General features: G+C 47.8%; 1 protein-coding gene across 2 annotated transcripts in view; it reads left to right on the plus strand.

Annotated features, from left to right (window-relative positions):
- The window catches only part of EFR3B (EFR3 homolog B), a 136,374-nt gene that overhangs the window by 50,919 nt on the left and 63,554 nt on the right, over positions 1 to 21,901 (plus strand). For both annotated transcript variants that reach the window (XM_073561921.1, XM_073561922.1), the window contains exons 2-4: positions 5,113 to 5,186; positions 7,097 to 7,224; positions 20,571 to 20,721. In XM_073561921.1, the coding sequence (XP_073418022.1) occupies positions 5,113 to 5,186; positions 7,097 to 7,224; positions 20,571 to 20,721 (353 nt within the window). The remainder of the gene's footprint in view (positions 1 to 5,112; positions 5,187 to 7,096; positions 7,225 to 20,570; positions 20,722 to 21,901) is intronic.

The following is a 21,901-nucleotide window of genomic DNA, read 5'->3' on the forward strand; positions in this document are numbered from 1 at the left end:
ATTCCTCTGTGTTCTAGTAGGCGATGACTCACAGCCGGACTCGGGCATTGTGCGACACTCCGCACTGGAGATAACACACATTTATACCCGCTGATCACAGCTCCAGCCGCCTGCAGAGACAGCAATGACGGCTAATTATAATACTATCTCTGCTACCAGTGACATTCACGCCCCGGTCTCTGCACAAAAGACCATGTGCCACTGTATCAGGGGGAGAACATTATTAGCGCCATTAACCCTGAGCATTCCAATATAAAATCCCCCCACCCCACACACTAATAGGGACAAAGTTACAGAAGCGTCCACAGTGTGCACTCAGCAGTTGCCCAAAACAGCGCGTCATCCTCAGATCCCCCATAACAGTGCGTCATCCACAGCTCCTCATAACAGTGCGTCATCCACAGATCCCCCATAACAGTGCGTCATCCACAGCTCCTCATAACAGTGCGTCATCCACAGATCCCCATAGCAGTGCATCATCCACAGCTTCCCCATAAACAGTGCATCATCCACGGATCCCCATAACAATGCATCATCCACGGATCCCCATAACAGTGCATCATCCACAGATCCCCCATAGTGCATCATCCACACATCCCCCATAACAGTGCGTCATCCACACATCCCCCATAACAGTGCGTCATCCACACATCCCCCATAACAGTGCGTCATCCACAGATCCCCATAACAGTGCGTCATCCACAGATCCCCATAACAGTGCGTCATCCACAGATCCCCATAACAGTGCGTCATCCACAGATCCCCATAACAGTGCGTCATCCACACATCCCCCATAACAGTGCATCACCCACAGATCCCCATAACAGTGCGTCATCCACAGATCCCCCATAACAGTGCATCATCCACAGATCCCCCATAACAGCGCGTCATCCACAGATCCCCATAACAGTGCATCATCCACAGATCCCCCATAACAGTGCATCATCCACAGATCCCCATAACAGCGCATCATCCACAGATCCCCCATAACAGCGCATCATCCACAGATCCCCATAACAGTGCGTCATCCACACATCCCCCATAACAGTGCAGCACCCACAGATCCCCATAACAGTGCGTCATCCACAGATCCCCATAACAGTGCATCATCCACAGATCCCCATAACAGTGCGTCATCCACAGATCCCCCATAAACAGTGCATCATCCACGGATCCCCATAACAGTGCATCATCCACGGATCCCCATAACAGTGCATCATGCACAGATCCCCCATAACAGTGCATCATCCACGGATCCCCATAACAGTGCATCATCCACAGATCCCCATAACAGTGCGTCATCCACACATCCCCCATAACAGTGCGTCATCCACACATCCCCCATAACAGTGCGTCATCCACAGATCCCCATAACATTGCATCATCCACAGATCCCCATAACAGTGCTTCATCCACACATCCCCCATAACAGTGCGTCATCCACAGATCCCCATAACAGTGCATCATCTACAGATCCCCATAACAGTGCGTCATCCACAGATCCCCATAACAGTGTGTCATCCACAGATCCCCATAACAGTGCGTCATCCACACATCCCCCATAACAGTGCATCATCCACGGATCCCCATAACAGTGCATCATCCACAGATCCCCATAACAGTGCATCATCCACACATCCCCCATAACAGTGCATCATCCACAGATCCCCATAACAGTGCGTCATCCACACATCCCCCATAACAGTGCATCATCCACAGATCCCCATAACAGTGCATCATCCACAGATCCCCATAACAGTGCGTCATCCACAGATCCCCATAACAGTGTGTCATCCACAGATCCCCGTAACAGTGCATCATCCACAGATCCCCATACCAGTTCGTCACCCACACATCCCCCATAACAGTGCATCACCCACAGATCCCCATAACAGTGCATCATCCACAGATCCCCATAACAGTGCATCATCCACAGATCCCCATAACAGTGTGTCATCCACAGATCCCCCATAACAGTGCATCACCCACAGATCCCCATAACAGTGCATCACCCACAGATCCCCATAACAGTGCATCATCCACAGATCCCCATAACAGTGCATCATCCACACATCCCCCATAACAGTGCATCACCCACAGATCCCCATAACAGTGCATCATCCACAGATCCCCCATAACAGTGCATCATCCACAGATCCCCCATAACAGTGCATCATCCACAGATCCCCCATAACAGTGCATCATCCACAGATCCCCCATAACAGTGCATCATCCACAGATCCCCCATAATAGTGCGTCCTCCACAGATCCCCGATAACAGCGCGTCATCCACAGATCCCCCATAACAGTGCGTCATTCACAGATCCCCCATAACAGTGCGTCACCCACAGATCCACCATAACAGCGCGTCATCCACAGATCCCCATAACAGTGCATCATCCACAGATCCCCCATAACAGTGCGTCACCCACAGATCCACCATAACAGCGCATAATCCACAGATCCACCATAACAGTGCGTCCTCCACAGATCCCCCATAACAGCGCATCATCCACAGATCCCCCATAACAGCGCGTCATCCACAGATCCCCATAACAGTGCATCATCCACAGATCCCCCATAAAAGTGCATCATCCACAGATCCCCATAACAGCGCATCATCCACAGATCCCCCATAACAGCGCATCATCCACAGATCCCCCATAACAGCACGTCATCCACAGATCACCCATAACAGTGCATCATCCACAGATCCCCCATAACAGTGCATCATCCACAGATCCCCATAACAGCGCATCATCCACAGATCCCCCATAACAGTGCGTCCTCCACAGATCCCCGATAACAGCGCATCATCCACAGATCCCCATAACAGTGCATCATCCACAGATCCCCATAACAGCGCATCATCCACAGATCCCCCATAACAGTGCATCATCCACAGATTCCCCATAACAGTGCATCATCAACAGATCCCCCATAACAGTGCATCATCCACAGATCCCCCATAACAGTGCATCATCCACAGATCCCCCATAACAGCGCATCATCCACAGATCCACCATAACAGTGCATCATCCACAGATCCCCCATAACAGTGCATCATCCACAGATCCCCATAACAGTGCATCATCCACAGATCCCCCATAACAGTGCATCATCCACAGATCCCCATAACAGTGCATCATCCACAGATCCCCCATAACAGTGCATCATCCACAGATCCCCCATAACAGCGCGTCATCCACAGATCCCCCATAACAGTGCGTCCTCCACAGATCCCCCATAACAGTGCATCATCCGCAGATCCCCATAAATCATAATTATCAGTGGCCGGCTGCTCTTTACACTTTCACAGTTTAATAGTCTTGGCTATGATTGTAGTAGTGAACATCGGCATAGCTAGTGGTGATTATTGCAGTCTTGCCTTGGCCATAGCCATGGCTGTATTCATGGTTGCTGCTGTGAAATGACCAATGCTCACAGTCGGCTATGGTCATAGTTATGGACAGCGTTGATGTGGTTGGATAGCATTGTAGTCATGGTCATAGTTCCAGTTCTATTCATGGTTGTAGCCATAATTCTAGCTCTAGTCAGGGTTGTAGTCGTAGTCAGGGTTCTAGCTCCAGTCATGGTTGTGGTCGTAGTCAGGGTTCTAGCTCCGGTCATGGTTGTGGTTGTAGTCAGGGTTCTAGCTCCGGTCATGGTTGTGGTCGTAGTCAGGGTTCTAGCTCCAGTCATGGTTGTGGTCGTAGTCAGGGTTCTAGCTCCGGTCATGGTTGTGGTTGTAGTCAGGGTTCTAGCTCCGGTCATGGTTGTGGTCGTAGTCAGGGTTCTAGCTCCGGTCATGGTTGTGGTCGTAGTCAGGGTTCTAGCTCCGGTCATGGATGTGGTCGTAGTCAGGGTTCTAGCTCCGGTCATGGTTGTGGTCGTAGTCAGGGTTCTAGCTCCAGTCATGGTTGTAGTCGTAGTCAGGGTTCTAGCTCCGGTCATGGTTGTGGTTGTAGTCAGGGTTCTAGCTCCGGTCATGGTTGTGGTCGTAGTCAGGGTTCTAGCTCCGGTCATGGTTGTGGTCGTAGTCAGGGTTCTAGCTCCGGTCATGGATGTGGTCGTAGTCAGGGTTCTAGCTCCGGTCATGGTTGTGGTTGTAGTCAGGGTTCTAGCTCCGGTCATGGTTGTAGTCAGGGTTCTAGCTCCGGTCATGGTTGTGGTCGTAGTCAGGGTTCTAGCTCCGGTCATGGTAGTGGTCGTAGTCAGGGTTCTAGCTCCGGTCATGGTTGTGGTCGTTGTCAGGGTTCTAGCTCCGGTCATGGTTGTATTCATGGTCATAGTTCCAGCTCCAGTCATGGTTGTGGTCGTAGTCAGGGTTCTAGCTCCAGTCATGGTTGTGATCGTAGTCAGGGTTCTAGCTCCGGTCATGGTTGTGGTCGTAGTCAGGGTTCTAGCTCCGGTCATGGTTGTGGTCGTAGTCAGGGTTTTAGCTCCGGTCATGGTTGTCGTAGTCAGGGTTTTAGGTCCGGTCATGGTTGTGGTCGTAGTCAGGGTTCTAGGCTCCGGTCATGGTTGTGGTCGTAGTCAGGGTTCCAACTCCGGTCATAGTTGTGGTCGTAGTCAGGGTTCTAGCGCCGGTTGTGGTTGTAGTCAGGGTTCTAGCTCAGTTATGGTTATACTCATAGCGGAGGGAAGTCCATGTTCGTGTGGCTATAGTGCTACTATGAACCATGTGCACTATATATTTTTTATATATATATATTTTTATATATTTTCCTTTTTGATAAATTAATATTTTGTGACACTGTCTGTCATAGATGTATATATTTTTGGTTACTTTCTGAATTTGTCATATTGTTTGTTATAGTACACTGAGGAAGGTCTTTATTGTGGGCTGCATTAAAACTTTATCTACTCATCATCCAGTTTTGCGTGCCAAGTCTATTCTCCTCACTATGGGTCCACTGTTGCCGGCAGCTCACCCGCGGAGGCGGACATGCGGCACGTCTCTCCAGACCGCAGCATGTCAATTTCTCTTGCAGAGACGCGCGTCACCTTAGATTGTGTTGGATGCGGTGAATCCGCACGGTGCAGTGATCATTACTCTACTCCATAATGCACCTAATTTCCGTAATTTTAATGTCTGTGTTTTCTCTTCAGGCCTGTGCTGCTGTGGAGCGCTGCGTCCTCGCTACAAGAGACTTGTGGACAATATCTTCCCGGAGGATTCAGAGGTGAGAGTTAAGGGTAATTTATGTATTTTTATGTTGATTTCCCCTTATGGTAGCAAACAGCACCACTCTTGTCACATGGCTTGTGTCTGACAGCACCACTCTTGTCACATGACTTGTGTCTGACAGCACCACTCTTGTCACATGGGTTGTGTCTGACAGCACCCCTCTTGTCACATGAGTTGTCTGACAGCACCCCTCTTGTCACATGGGTTGTATCTGCAGCGCCACTCTTGTCACATGGGTCGTGTCTGACAGCACCACTCTTGTCACATGGGTCGTGTCTGACAGCTCCACTCTTGTCACATGGGTTGTGTCTGACAGCGCCACTCTTGTCACATGGGTTGTATCTGACAGCGCCACTCTTGTCACATGGGTCGTGTCTGACAGCACCACTCTTGTCACATGGGTCGTGTCTGACAGCTCCACTCTTGTCACATGGGTTGTGTCTGACAGCGCCACTCTTGTCACATGGGTTGTGTCTGACAGCGCCACTCTTGTCACATGGGTTGTGTCTGATAGCGCCACTCTTGTCACATGGGTTGTGTCTGACAGCGCCACTCTTGTCACATGGGTTGTGTCTGACAGCGCCACTCTTGTCACATGGGTCGTGTCTGACAGAACCCCTCTTGTCACATGGGTTGTGTCTGACAGCACCACTCTTGTCACATGGGTCGTGTCTGACAAAACCCCTCTTGTCACATGAGTTGTCTGACAGCACCCCTCTTGTCACATGGGTTGTATCTGACAGCGCCACTCTTGTCACATGGGTCGTGTCTGACAGCACCACTCTTGTCACATGGGTTGTGTCTGACAGCACCCCTCTTGTCACATGAGTTGTGTCTGACAGCACCCCTCTTGTCACATGAGTTGTGTCTGACAGCACCACTCTTGTCACATGAGTTGTGTCTGACAGCACCCCTCTTGTCACATGAGTTGTGTCTGACAGCGCCACTCTTGTCACATGGGTCGTGTCTGACAGCACCACTCTTGTCACATGGGTTGTGTCTGACAGCACCCCTCTTGTCACATGAGTTGTGTCTGACAGCACCCCTCTTGTCACATGAGTTGTGTCTGACAGCACCACTCTTGTCACCTGGGTCGTGTCTGTAATGTAGCTGAATTCACTAGAATGTGGCTGGTCTACAGTTACCAGACACAACCTGTATACATGAGTGGCGCTGTTCTTTGAAATAAGATAGCAGACACTTATATTATTGCCTGCTGATAAATCCCGGCTGCTTCTCTTGGGTTGGAGGACGTGACTGAGACATCTGTGAGAGATTTTGTCACTGGTGACATTGCAAGGTCAGAGGAGAAAAACCTTCATACAGTCAATGCCAGGAGCTAAGCACAAATCCGCTGAGTGAGCTCCAGAGATCCAGGCCGCAGGGAAATCACTGCACGAAAGGGAAAAGAGCTAAATGATCTAATAGGGAAAGAGGAGTGAGCTAATAGTCACGGCGGCAGCAGCTGCTGTAACATACTGCACTATATGGTATTACATAACATTACATTATAATATGAGATACAGCTTTCATATTACTAGTGTAAGAAATGACTGAGGTCTGTTGTCTCTTTGTGTCGGATGAGTGTTTCGGATGTGATGTACACACAGAGGATCGTTCGTAGAAATACATGACTATTACAGTACGTTCCCGTCTTACCAAAATACTGGGTGCATGGGGACCTATGTATGTACCAGGAGCCTTAGGAAGAAAATATCCTATACCTCTAAATCAAGTGTCAATTGTATCTTTGAGAGAAGTTTGTCACATAAGGCACCAAGGATTTCATAAGTTCCTTATGGAATGTAATTAGACCCATGGAATATATAAGGCTTTTATACTCTTTATCGTGTGCAAATGTTTATATTGTATTAGTCTGTAATTGTATATATTGTGACCTTACAGGATGGTCTGGTCAAAGCAAACATGGAAAAGTTGACCTTCTACGCACTTTCAGCCCCGGAGAAATTGGATCGTATTGGTGCCTACCTCTCGGAACGACTGAGTCGAGATGTGTCCAGGCACCGCTATGGGTACGACAACCGTCCTTGACATTTTTGCACTGTAGTTAAGAACTGCATATTGACTGCAGGTGCATGTTTCGAAATCATATGGGGGCCACATTACCCAAGAGTGTATGTAACTTAGAGGAAGCCCGCGTGGATGCTATAGGGGAGGGGAACAGCCCAGTCATGATTTTCACTTCAAATAGAGTGAATGTTAATGATGGGTGAGAGGCAGATTCTAGCTTCCAGGAATGTAAGATTTCGATTTGATCTTTCTCAAGGGATTATTCTGCTGAATGTCAGTGCACAGAAAATGGCGCAGTAATAATGTGTAATAACAGGTAAAAGCATTCTAGTCCCACTACCTTCAGGAGGAGGAGGAGATGTACCTGTTATTCTCTATAGTTTAACAAGGCAATTATCAGTCATCCGCAGCAGATACTATATATGTGACAAGAACTACATAATCTGTACTTAGAGATATCGATGTGGTATCTGCAGTGTTATATAGGACAGTTACTCCTGACTGCACTGCCGTCTGTGGGAGGCAGAAACACTAACAGTGACTCTTTACTGCACTGTTATCTATGGAAGGCAGAAACACTAACAGTGACCCCTGGCTACACTGCTCTCTTTAGGAGGTGGAAACACTAACCGGGACAAATGGCTGCACTGTTATCTATGAGAGCCAGTGACAATAACAGTGACCACTGACTGCACTGTTATCTATGGGAAGCAGAAACACTAACAGTGACCCCTGGCTACACTGCTCTCTTTAGGAGGTGGAAACACTAACCGGGACAAATGGCTGCACTGTTATCTATGAGAGCCAGTGACACTAACAGTGACCATTGACTGCACTGTTATCTATGGGAAGCAGAAACACTAACAGTGACCTCTGGCTACACTGCTCTCTTTAGGAGGAGGAAACACTAACAGTGATCCCTGGCTGCACTGCTCTCTGGGGGATTCAGAAGCACAGTGACTCCTGGCTGCACTGCTCTCTGGGGGATTGAGAAGCACAGTGACTCCTGGCTGCACGGCTCTCTGGGGGAGGCAGAAACACTAACAGTGACCCCTGGCTGCACTGCTCTCTTTAGGTGGTAGAAACAACCGAGAAAAATGGCTGCACTGTTATCTATGAGAGCCAGAGACACTAACAGTGACCCCTGGCTGCACTACTTTCTGTGGGAGGCAGAAACACTAACAGTAACCCCTGGCAGCACTGCACTCTATAGGAGGAGGAAGCACTGACCTGGAAAAATGGCTGGACTGTTACCTATGAGAGGCAGAAACATTAACAGTGACCCCTGAGTGCACTGTTATCTATGAGAGGCAGAAACACTAACAGTAACCTCTGATTGCACTGTTATCTATGGGAGGCAGAAACACTAATAGTGACCCCTGTCTGCACTGTTATCTATTGGAGGCAGAAACATTAACAGTGACCCCTGTCTCCACTGTTATCTATAGGAGTCAGAAACACTAACAGTGACCCCTGTCTGCATTGTTATCTATGGGAGGCAGAAACTCTAACAGTGACCCCTGTCTGCACTGTTATCTATAGGAGTCAGAAACACTAACAGTGACCCCTGTCTCCAATGTTATGTATGGGAGGCAGAAACACTAGCAGTGACCCCAGTCTGCATTGTTATCTATGGGAGGCAGAAACACTAACAGTGACCCCTGTCTGCACTGTTCTCTATGGGAGGCAGAAACACTAACAGTGACCCCTGTCTCCAATGTTATGTATGGCAGGCAGAAACACTAGCAGTGACCCCTGTCTGCATTGTTGTCTATGGGAGGCAGAAACACTAACAGTGACCCCTGTCTCCACTGTTATCTATAGGAGTCAGAAACATTAACAGTGACCCCTGTCTCCACTGTTATCTATAGGAGTCAGAAACACTAACAGTGACCCCTGTCTCCAATGTTATCTATAGGAGTCAGAAACACTAACAGTGACCCCTGTCTGCACTGTTATCTATGGGAGGCAGAAACACTAACAGTGACCCCTGTCTGCACTGTTATCTATGGGAGGCAGAAACACTAACAGTGACCCCTGTCTGCATTGTTATCTATGGGAGGCAGAAACACTAACAGTGACCCTTGTCTGCACTGTTATCTATGGCAGGCAGAAACACTAGCAATGACCCCTGTCTGCACTGTTATCTATGGCAGGCAGAAACACTAGCAATGACCCCTGTCTGCACTGTTATCTATGGGAGGCAGAAACACTAGCAGTGACCCCCTGTCTGCACTGTTATGTATGGGAGGCAGAAACACTAACAGTGACCCCTGTCTGCACTGTTATCTATGGGAGGCAGAAACACTAGCAGTGACCCCTGTCTGCACTGTTATCTATGGGAGGCAGAAACACTAACAGTGACCCCTGTCTGCACTGTTATCTGTGGGAGGCAGAAATGCTAGCAGTGACCCCTGTCTGCATTGTTATCTATGGGAGGCAGAAACACAAGCAGTGACCCCTGTCTGCATTGTTATCTATGGGAGGCAGAAACACTAACAGTGACCCCTGTCTGAACTGTTATCTATGGGAGGCAGAAACACTAGCAGTGACCCCTGTCTGCATTGTTATCTATGGGAGGCAGAAACACTAACAGTGACCCCTGTCTCCACTGTTATCTATAGGAGTCAGAAACACTAGCAGTGACCCCTGTCTCCACTGTTATCTATAGGAGTCAGAAACACTAACAGTGACCCCTGTCTGCACTGTTATCTATAGGACGCAGAAACACTAACAGTGACCCCTGTCTCCAATGTTATCTACGGGAGGCAGAAGCACTAACAGTGACCCCTGTCTGCACTGTTATCTATAGGAGTCAGAAGCACTAACAGTGACCCCTGTCTCCACTGTTATCTATAGGAGTCAGAAACACTAACAGTGACCCCTGTCTCCACTGTTATCTATAGGAGTCAGAAACACTAACAGTGACCCCTGTCTCCACTGTTATCTATAGGAGTCAGAAACACTAACAGTGACCCCTGTCTCCACTGTTATCTATAGGAGTCAGAAACACTAACAGTGACCCCTGTCTCCAATGTTATGTATGGGAGGCAGAAACACTAGCAGTGACCCCTGTCTGCATTGTTATCTATGGGAGGCAGAAACACTAACAGTGACCCCTGTCTGCACTGTTATCTATGGGAGGCACAAACACTAACAGTGACCCATGTCTGCACTGTTATCTATGGGAGGCAGAAACACTAACAGTGACCCCTGTCTCCACTGTTATCTATAGGAGTCAGAAACACTAACAGTGACCCCTGTCTGCACTGTTATCTATGGCAGGCAGAAACACTAGCAGTGACCCCTGTCTGCATTGTTACCTATGGAAGGCAGAAACACTAACAGTGACCCCTGTCTCCACTGTTATCTATAGGAGTCAGAAACATTAACGGTGACCCCTGTCTCCACTGTTATCTATAGGAGTCAGAAACATTAACAGTGACCCCTGTCTCCACTGTTATCTATAGGAGTCAAAAACACTAACAGTGACCCCTGTCTGCACTGTTATCTATGGGAGGCAGAAACACTAACAGTGACCCCTGTCTGCACTGTTATCTATGGGAGGCAGAAACACTAACAATGACCCCTGTCTGCATTGTTATCTATAGGAGGCAGAAACACTAACAGTGACCCCTGTCTGCACTGTTATCTTTGGGAGGCAGAAACCCTAGCAGTGACCCCTGTCTGCACTATTATCTATGGGAGGCAGAAACACTAACAGTGACCCCTGTCTGCACTGTTATCTATGGGAGGCAGAAACACTAGCAGTGACCCCTGTCTGCATTGTTATCTATAGGAGGCAGAAACACTAACAGTGACCCCTGTCTGCACTGTTATCTTTGGGAGGCAGAAACCCTAGCAGTGACCCCTGTCTGCACTATTATCTATGGGAGGCAGAAACACTAACAGTGACCCCTGTCTGCACTGTTATCTATGGGAGGCAGAAACACTAGCAGCGACCCCCTGTCTGCACTGTTATGTATGGGAGGCAGAAACACTAACAGTGACCCCTGTCTCCACTGTTATCTATAGGAGTCAGAAACATTAACAGTGACCCCTGTCTCCACTGTTATCTATAGGAGTCAGAAACACTAACAGTGACCCCTGTCTGCACTGTTATCTATGGGAGGCAGAAACACTAACAGTGACCCCTGTCTGCACTGTTATCTATGGGAGGCAGAAACACTAACAGTGACCCCTGTCTGCATTGTTATCTATAGGAGGCAGAAACACTAACAGTGACCCCTGTCTGCACTGTTATCTTTGGGAGGGAGAAACCCTAGCAGTGACCCCTGTCTGCACTATTATCTATGGGAGGCAGAAACACTAACAGTGACCCTTGTCTGCACTGTTATCTATGGGAGGCAGAAACACTAGCAGTGACCCCCTGTCTGCACTGTTATGTATGGGAGGCAGAAACACTAACAGTGACCCCTGTCTGCACTGTTATCTATGGGAGGCAGAAACACTAGCAGTGACCCCTGTCTGCATTGTTATCTATGGGAGGCAGAAACACTAGCAGTGACCCCTGTCTGCACTGTTATCTTTGGGAGGCAGAAACCCTAGCAGTGACCCCTGTCTGCACTATTATCTATGGGAGGCAGAAACACTAACAGTGACCCCTGTCTGCACTGTTATCTATGGGAGGCAGAAACACTAGCAGTGACCCCTGTCTGCATTGTTATCTATAGGAGGCAGAAACACTTCCCCTGACAAAGCTGCATGTGCTGCAGCGATACGCGTGGGGTATGGTTCTGGGCAGGGCGCCCACTTATCTGATCCTTTCTACGGTCTCTAGCCTGCTGAGGTTTTGTTTACATTGTTCAGCTTGTTCATCCTGGGGTATTATCCCATTATAGGGATGTATATGTGTTGATCTGGTCATTCTTGGACATTACCCTATTATAGGGTTTTTTTAGCACCCTGGGGATTATTTAGGTGGCTTATTATGGCCCATATATCCATATTAGTTTGTTGAGATGGATTCATGCTTTATTTGCTGAATAGTGTTAGGACCTTATGGTCCCTATGAGCCCAACAGTAGGGTATAGGTGTATTCCGTGGTTGGATTAGTTGTGATATGCAATTATATTACACATGATTTTGTGCCCTATTCTTTATTATTGTATATTGTGGGATGTCTCTGTGTGTGTTTTTTAATGTTTTTATGTATAACTCTTTTGCATTAATAAACTTCTAAATATTATATGGGGATAGTGTGCGTTATTATGCAGTGGTGCTTTTTCTTTTTTCTTTTGTGTCAGTGTTTATTCCACTGTAGCGGCACCTACCCTCTATACATTGTACAATATATTGCACAGATTGTGCGCCCCGGCCTTGTTTTTTGTTAGCAGAAACACTAACAGTGACCCCTGTCTGCACTGTTATCTGTGGGAGGCAGAAATGCTAGCAGTGACCCCTGTCTGCATTGTTATCTATGGGAGGCAGAAACGCAAGCAGTGACCCCTGTCTGCATTGTTATCTATGGGAGGCAGAAACACTAACAGTGACCCCTGTCTGAACTGTTATCTATGGGAGGCAGAAACACTAGCAGTGACCCCTGTCTGCATTGTTATCTATGGGAGGCAGAAACACTAACAGTGACCCCTGTCTCCACTGTTATCTATAGGAGTCAGAAACACTAGCAGTGACCCCTGTCTCCACTGTTATCTATAGGAGTCAGAAACACTAACAGTGACCCCTGTCTGCACTGTTATCTATAGGACGCAGAAACACTAACAGTGACCCCTGTCTCCAATGTTATCTACGGGAGGCAGAAGCACTAACAGTGACCTCTGTCTGCACTGTTATCTATAGGAGTCAGAAGCACTAACAGTGACCCCTGTCTCCACTGTTATCTATAGGAGTCAGAAACACTAACAGTGACCCCTGTCTCCACTGTTATCTATAGGAGTCAGAAACACTAACAGTGACCCCTGTCTCCACTGTTATCTATAGGAGTCAGAAACACTAACAGTGACCCCTGTCTCCAATGTTATGTATGGGAGGCAGAAACACTAGCAGTGACCCCTGTCTGCATTGTTATCTATGGGAGGCAGAAACACTAACAGTGACCCCTGTCTGCACTGTTATCTATGGGAGGCACAAACACTAACAGTGACCCATGTCTGCACTGTTATCTATGGGAGGCAGAAACACTAACAGTGACCCCTGTCTCCACTGTTATCTATAGGAGTCAGAAACACTAACAGTGACCCCTGTCTGCATTGTTATCTATGGCAGGCAGAAACACTAGCAGTGACCCCTGTCTGCATTGTTATCTATGGAAGGCAGAAACACTAACAGTGACCCCTGTCTCCACTGTTATCTATAGGAGTCAGAAACATTAACAGTGACCCCTGTCTCCACTGTTATCTATAGGAGTCAAAAACACTAACAGTGACCCCTGTCTGCACTGTTATCTATGGGAGGCAGAAACACTAACAGTGACCCCTGTCTGCACTGTTATCTATGGGAGGCAGAAACACTAACAGTGACCCCTGTCTGCATTGTTATCTATAGGAGGCAGAAACACTAACAGTGACCCCTGTCTGCACTGTTATCTTTGGGAGGCAGAAACCCTAGCAGTGACCCCTGTCTGCACTATTATCTATGGGAGGCAGAAACACTAACAGTGACCCCTGTCTGCACTGTTATCTATGGGAGGCAGAAACACTAGCAGTGACCCCTGTCTGCATTGTTATCTATAGGAGGCAGAAACACTAACAGTGACCCCTGTCTGCACTGTTATCTTTGGGAGGCAGAAACCCTAGCAGTGACCCCTGTCTGCACTATTATCTATGGGAGGCAGAAACACTAACAGTGACCCCTGTCTGCACTGTTATCTATGGGAGGCAGAAACACTAGCAGTGACCCCCTGTCTGCACTGTTATGTATGGGAGGCAGAAACACTAACAGTGACCCCTGTCTCCACTGTTATCTATAGGAGTCAGAAACATTAACAGTGACCCCTGTCTCCACTGTTATCTATAGGAGTCAGAAACACTAACAGTGACCCCTGTCTGCACTGTTATCTATGGGAGGCAGAAACACTAACAGTGACCCCTGTCTGCACTGTTATCTATGGGAGGCAGAAACACTAACAGTGACCCCTGTCTGCATTGTTATCTATAGGAGGCAGAAACACTAACAGTGACCCCTGTCTGCACTGTTATCTTTGGGAGGGAGAAACCCTAGCAGTGACCCCTGTCTGCACTATTATCTATGGGAGGCAGAAACACTAACAGTGACCCCTGTCTGCACTGTTATCTATGGGAGGCAGAAACACTAGCAGTGACCCCCTGTCTGCACTGTTATGTATGGGAGGCAGAAACACTAACAGTGACCCCTGTCTGCACTGTTATCTATGGGAGGCAGAAACACTAGCAGTGACCCCTGTCTGCATTGTTATCTATGGGAGGCAAAAACACTAACAGTGACCCCTGTCTGCACTGTTATCTATGGGAGGCAGAAACACTAGCAGTGACCCCTGTCTGCATTGTTATCTATGGGAGGCAGAAACACTAACAGTGACCCCTGTCTCCCCTGTTATCTATAGGAGTCAGAAACACTAACAGTGACCCCTGTCTGCACTGTTATCTATAGGACGCAGAAACACTAGCAGTGACCCCTGTCTACACTGTTATGTATGGGAGGCAGAAACACTAGCAGTGACCCCTGTCTGCACTGTTATCTATGGGAGGCAGAAACACTAGCAGTGACCCCTGTCTGCACTGTTATCTATAGGAGGCAGAAACACTAGCAGTGACCCCCTGTCTGCACTGTTATGTATGGGAGGCAGAAACACTAACAGTGACCCCTGTCTGCACTGTTATCTATGGGAGGCAGAAACACTAGCAGTGACCCCTGTCTGCATTGTTATCTATGGGAGGCAGAAACACTAGCAGTGACCCCTGTCTGCATTGTTATCTATGGGAGGCAGAAACACTAACAGTGACCCCTGTCTCCACTGTTATCTATAGGAGTCAGAAACACTAACAGTGACCCCTGTCTGCACTGTTATCTATGGGAGGCAGAAACACTAACAGTGACCCCTGTCTGCACTGTTATCTATGGGAGGCAGAAACACTAACAGTGACCCCTGTCTGCACTGTTATCTATGGGAGGCAGAAACACTAACAGTGACCCCTGTCTGCACTGTTATCTATGGGAGGCAGAAACCCTAGCAGTGACCCCTGTCTGCACTGTTATCTATGGGAGGCAGAAACACTAACAGTGACCCCTGTCTGCACTGTTATCTATGGGAGGCAGAAACACTAGCAGTGACCCCCTGTCTGCACTGTTATTTATGGGAGGCAGAAACACTAACAGTGACCCCTGTCTGCACTGTTATCTATGGGAGGCAGAAACACTAGCAGTGACCGCTGTCTGCATTGTTATCTATGGGAGGCAGAAACACTAGCAGTGACCCCTGTCTCCAATGTTATCTATGGGAGGCAGAAACACTAACAGTGACCCCTGTCTGCACTGTTATCTATAGGAGTCAGAAGCACTAACAGTGACCCAGGTCTCCACTGGTATCTATAGGAGTCAGAAACACTAACAGTGACCCCTGTCTCCACTGTTATCTATAGGAGTCAGAAGCACTAACAGTGACCCAGGTCTCCACTGTTATCTATAGGAGTCAGAAACACTAACAGTGACCCCTGTCTCCACTGTTATCTATAGGAGTCAGAAACACTAACAGTGACCCCTGTCTCCACTGTTATCTTTAGGAGCCAGAAGCACTAACAGTGACCCCTGTCTCCACTGTTATCTATGGGAGTCAGAAGCACTAACAGTGACCCCTGTCTCCACTGTTATCTATAGGAGTCAGAAACACTAACAGTGACCCCTGTCTGCACTGTTATCTATGGGAGGCAGAAACACTAGCAGTGACCCCTGTCTGCACTGTTATCTATGGGAAGCAGAAACACTAACAGTGACCCCGGTCTCCAATGTTATCTATGGGAGTCAGAAGCACTAACAGTGACCCCTGTCTCCAATGTTATCTATGGGAGTCAGAAACACTAGCAGTGACCCCTGTCTGCACTGTTATCTATGGGAGGCAGAAACACTAGCAGTGACCCCTGTCTGCACTGTTATCTATGGGAAGCAGAAACACTAACAGTGACCCCTGTCTGCACTGTTATCTATGGGAGGCAGAAACACTAACAGTGACCCCTGTCTCCACTGTTATCTATAGGAGTCAGAAACACTAACAGTGACCCCTGTCTCCAATGTTATCTATGGGAAGCAGAAACACTAACAGTGACCCCTGTCTGCACTGTTATCTATAGGAGTCAGAAACACTAACAGTGACCCCTGTCTCCACTGTTATCTATAGGAGTCAGAAACACTAACAGTGACCCCTGTCTCCAATGTTATCTATGGGATTCAGAAGCACTAACAGTGACCCCTGTCTCCACTGTTATCTATAGGAGTCAGAAACACTAACAGTGACCCCTGTCTGCACTGTTATCTATGGGAGTCAGAAACACTAACAGTGACCCCTGTCTCCACAGATATCTATAGGAGTCAGAAACACTAACAGTGAGCCCTGTCTCCAGTGTTATCTATGGGAGTCAGAAGCACTAACAGTGACCCCTGTCTCCACTGTTATCTATAGGAGTCAGAAACACTAACAGTGACCCCTGTCTGCACTGTTATCTATGGGAGTCAGAAACACTAACAGTGACCCCTGTCTCCAATGTTATCTATGGGAGTCAGAAACACTAACAGTGACCCCTGTCTCCACTGTTATCTATAGGAGTCAGAAACACTAACAGTGACCCCTGTCTCCAATGTTATCTATGGGATTCAGAAACACTAACAGTGACCCCTGTCTCCACTGTTATCTATAGGAGTCAGAAACACTAACAGTGACCCCTGTCTCCAATGTTATCTATAGGAGTCAGAAACACTAACAGTGACCCCTGTCTCCAATGTTATCTATGGGAGTCAGAAACACTAACAGTGACCCCTGTCTCCACTGTTATCTATAGGAGTCAGAAACACTAACAGTGACCCCTGTCTCCAATGTTATCTATAGGAGTCAGAAACACTAACAGTGACCCCTGTCTCCAATATTATGTATAGGAGGATTCTTTCTCTTTGGGAAGACCCAAATAACACGCCAGCCTGGAGACAGCCCTACTTGTGGTGCATGTCCCAGTTTTTGGAAGCCCACCATACCCTGGAGAGGGAGTCTCATCACCTCCTAACAGTTAACCCTTTTCCCTCCTCTCCTCCTTTCCCCTTAGTCTCTGTTTCGGCCCCTCGGCCTCGTGCCCAGCTCATACTCATTATTATACCCCTATGTAGCCCGTGTGATAATCTCCAGGCGTGCATCTCTGTTTCCTCCCCCCTTGTGAATCCTGTGCCATGCCAGTTCTACATCCCTAGATTTAATGCTTCCTACTTAATAAATGGCCTCCCATCAGCTGTGCCGTCCTAATGCCCTCAGATTGTGGATTAGTGCGGGAATCCCGGGCTCGGCGGGCACATCTGCTCCGCAGCTCATCCACACCAGCCTGCCCTCCGCTGCTGCTCTCTGCATTTTTGGGAAGAGAACCCAGCGGCATTCGAGGTGTCCTGTCCGTGCCCTGCGCCCAGATCTGCCACAGTCCGGGAAGATGAGTTGCTGGTGCAGGTACTTGTTCACACACTACACCGTCCCTCATTGCAGACAGTGCGGAGTACAAGCCGCAGCCAGGGGTGCGGAGAGCGAATGGGCAAAAGTGCGGGGAGGAGGAATAGGGACCGGGAGAGAGGATTACACTACTGTGTATGTATGGGGGATCACAACTGAACTCCTGGTGTTTCCTCCCTCTACTAATGTACCTATACCCGACATTGCCATTTCTGTGTGTGGTTCCACTATTACTCCCCAGCAACATGCCCGCTGTCTTGGGGTCATACTTGATTCCGAGCTTTCCTTTGCCCCCCACATTCGATCACTGGCTCGCTCTTGTCATCTGCACCTCAAAAACATTTCTAGAATTCGACCTTTTCTTACTTTTGACTCTGCAAAAACTCTTACTGTTTCTCTTATTCATTCTCGTCTCGACTATTGTAACTCTCTTCTAATCGGTCTCCCTCTTACCAAACTCTCCCCTCTCCAATCTGTCTTGAATGCTGCAGCCAGGATCATATTCCTCGCCAATCGTTACACCGATGCCTCTACCTTGTGCCAGTCATTACACTGGCTACCCATCCACTCCAGAATCCAGTATAAACTTATTACCCTCACCCACAAAGCCCTCCATGGCTCAGCACCACCCTACATCTCCTCCCTTGTTTCAGTATACCACCCTACCCGCGCCCTCCGTTCTGCTGATGACCTGAGGTTAGCATCCTCAATAGTCAGAACCTCCCACTCCCGTCTCCAAGACTTTACACGTGCTGTGCCAATTCTTTGGAATGCACTTCCCAGGTCAATACGATTAGTCCCCAATCCCCACAATTTTAAGCGTGCCCTGAAAATGCATTTATTCAGACTGGCCACCCGCCTCAACACATTAACCTAATCTATCCCTGTGTGGCACAGCCAAAAGTTTTACCATAACCAGGTTCCCCGCATCATGTTCCCACATGCTTTATGCATCCATTAGCCCTCTGTGTCTGTACTGTTACATACCTAACATTATGGCTGGTCCATACAATCAGGGCAACTGTTACCACCCACCTTTCGTGTCTCCTCTTTCCTCATAGACTGTAAGCTTGCGAGCAGGGCCCTCACTCCTCTTGGTATCTGTTATGATCTATGTGATTATTGTTATGCTGTAATGTCTATTGTCTGTACAAGTCCCCTCTGAAATGTAAAGTGCTGCAGAATATGTCGGCGCTATAGAAATAAAATTTATTATTATTATTATTATCACTGAGCATGATGTTGCAGAGCAGAGAGTATATGTGAAGAATATCACCTGCAGTCCCATGTAACGCCACAGATAACACAGTGATAACGCTCTGAGTGCAGATAATGTAGTAGATGTCACCTGCAGTCCTATGTAACACCACAGGCAATACAGTGATCACTATCTGAGTTGCATCACTTCACACTCTAGTCACATCAAGAGCTGCATATAAGAAACAAGACACCACAGCTTCTTTACTGGATCAGTAATGTAATGTATGTACACAGTGACTGCACCAGCAGAATAGTGAGTGCAGCTCTGGGGTATAATACAGGATGTAACTCAGGATCAGTAATGTAATGTATGTACACAGTGACTGCACCAGCAGAATAGTGAGTGCAGCTCTGGAATATAATACAGGATGTAACTCAGGATTAGTAATGTATGTACACAGTGACTGCACCAGCAGAATAGTGAGTGCAGCTCTGGAGTATAATACAGGATGTAACTCAGGATCAGTAATGTATGTACACAGTGACTGCACCAGCAGAATAGTGAGTGCAGCTCTGGAGTATAATACAGGATGTAACTCAGGATCAGTAATGTAATGTGTGTACACAGTGACTGCACCAGCAGAATAGTGAGTGCAGCTCTGGAGTATAATACAGGATGTAACTCCGGATCAGTAATGTATGTACACAGTGACTGCACCAGCAGAATAGTGAGTGCAGCTCTGGTATGAAACAGAATATAACTTAGGATCAGTAATGTAATGTATGTACACAGTGACTGCACCAGCAGAATAGTGAGTGCAGCTCTGGAGTATAATACAGGATGTAACTCAGGATCAGTAATGTAATATATGTACACATTGACTGCACCAGCAGAATAGTGAGTGCAGCTCTGGAGTATAATACAGGATGTAACTCAGGATCAGTAATGTGTGTACACAGTGACTGCACCAGCAGAATAGTGAGTGCAGCTCTGGGGTGTAATACAGGATGTAACTCAGGATCAGTAATGTAATGTATGTGCACAGTGACTGCACCAGCAGAATAGTGAGTGCAGCTCTGGAGTATAATACAGGATGTAACTCAGGATCAGTAATGTAATGTATGTACACAGTGACTGCACCAGCAGAATAGTGAGTGCAGCTCTGGAGTATAATACAGGATGTAACTCAGGATCAGTAATGTAATGTATGTACACAGTGACTGCACCAGCAGAATAGTGAGTGCAGCTCTGGGGTATAATACAGGAGGTAACTCAGGATCAGTAATGTAATGTATGTACACAGTGACTGCACCAGCAGAACAGTGAGTGCAGCTCTGGAGTATAATACAGGATGTAACTCAGGATCAGTAATGTAACGTATGTACACAGTGACTGCACCAGCAGAATAGTGAGTGCAGCTCTGGGGTATAATACAGGATGTAATTCAAGATCACTATTTTGCCTCTTCTCATCTTCCACCTTTCCTTTCTTAGTTATGTCTGCATCGCCATGGAGGCTCTTGACCAGCTCTTGATGGCCTGTCATTGCCAAAGTATTAACCTGTTTGTGGAGAGTTTTCTGAAGATGGTAGCCAAACTCCTCGAATCAGAGAAGCCAAATCTCCAGATCCTGGGGACTAATTCTGTGAGTACGTGGCCATGTGCTGTCTGTGTGATCACCCACCGGTGGAGCTGGGGGGAGAAGAGCAGCCGCTAGACCTCCGCAACATCTAATTTTAAGTGAATTGTATCCTGTCAACATTAAAGTCTTCGGCCTCAATAGGCTTAGATGCCCCAAGATACCAGATACTGACGTACCTAACACTAGATACACTGGTCTATATAGTATATACAGATACAGAGCTCAGCGGACAGTATCACGTATGATGGAATTAGATACACTCTCAACTTGTCTGCAATATATGAGGATATTCTAGAATTAAAGGCTCCTCCATTTTTTATGTGCCTCCTCTGTATATGCCCCTCCCCTTTATGTGCCCCTCTTCCCTATATGCCAATCCCCTTTATATGCAGCCCCTCTTTCTATGCCTCTCCCCTTTATATGCTTCTCTTTCTATATCTCTCCCCTTTATGTGCTCCTCCTATCTCTATGCCTGTCCCCTTTATATGTCCTCCTCTCTCTATGCCCCTCCCCTTTATGTGCTCCTCTATGCCCCTCCCCTTCATGTGCTCCTCCTCTCTCGATGCCCCTCCCCTTTATGTGCTCCTCCTCTCTCCATGCCCCTCTCCTTTATGTGGTCCTCTATGCCCCTCCCCTTCATGTGCTCCTCTCTCTATGCCCCTCTCCTTTATGTGCTCCTCTATGCCCCTCCCCTTCATGTGCTCCTCCTCTCTATGCTCCTCTCTTTTATGTGCTCCTCTATGCCCCTCCCCTTCATGTGCTCCTCTCTCTATGCCCCTCCCCTTTTATGTGCTCCTCCTCCTCTCTCTATGCCCCTCCTCTTTATTTGTCCCTCATCTCTCTATGCCCCTCTACTTTGTGGTCCTTCTTTCTCTATGCCCCTCCCCTTTATGAGTACCTCCTCTCTATGCTCCTCCTCTATGCGCTTCTCCTTCATGTGCTTCTCTATGCCCCTCCCCTTTATGTGCTTCTCCTCTATGCTCCTCTCCTTTGTGTCCCTCCTCTTTATGCTCCTCCCCTTTATGTGCTCCTCCTCTATATGCCTCTTCTTTGTGCTCCTCCTCCTCTATGCTCCTCGCCTTTGTGTCCTTCTCTATCTATGCCCCTCCCCTTCATGTGCTCCTCCTTTCTCAATGCCCCTCCCCTTTATGAGTCCCTCCTCTCTATGCTCCTCTATGCTCTG

Source organism: Dendrobates tinctorius, unplaced genomic scaffold, assembly GCF_039654945.1.
Source record: "Dendrobates tinctorius isolate UK_male_01 unplaced genomic scaffold, ASM3965494v1 ptg000332l, whole genome shotgun sequence".
Classification (NCBI taxonomy): Eukaryota; Metazoa; Chordata; class Amphibia; order Anura; family Dendrobatidae; genus Dendrobates; species Dendrobates tinctorius.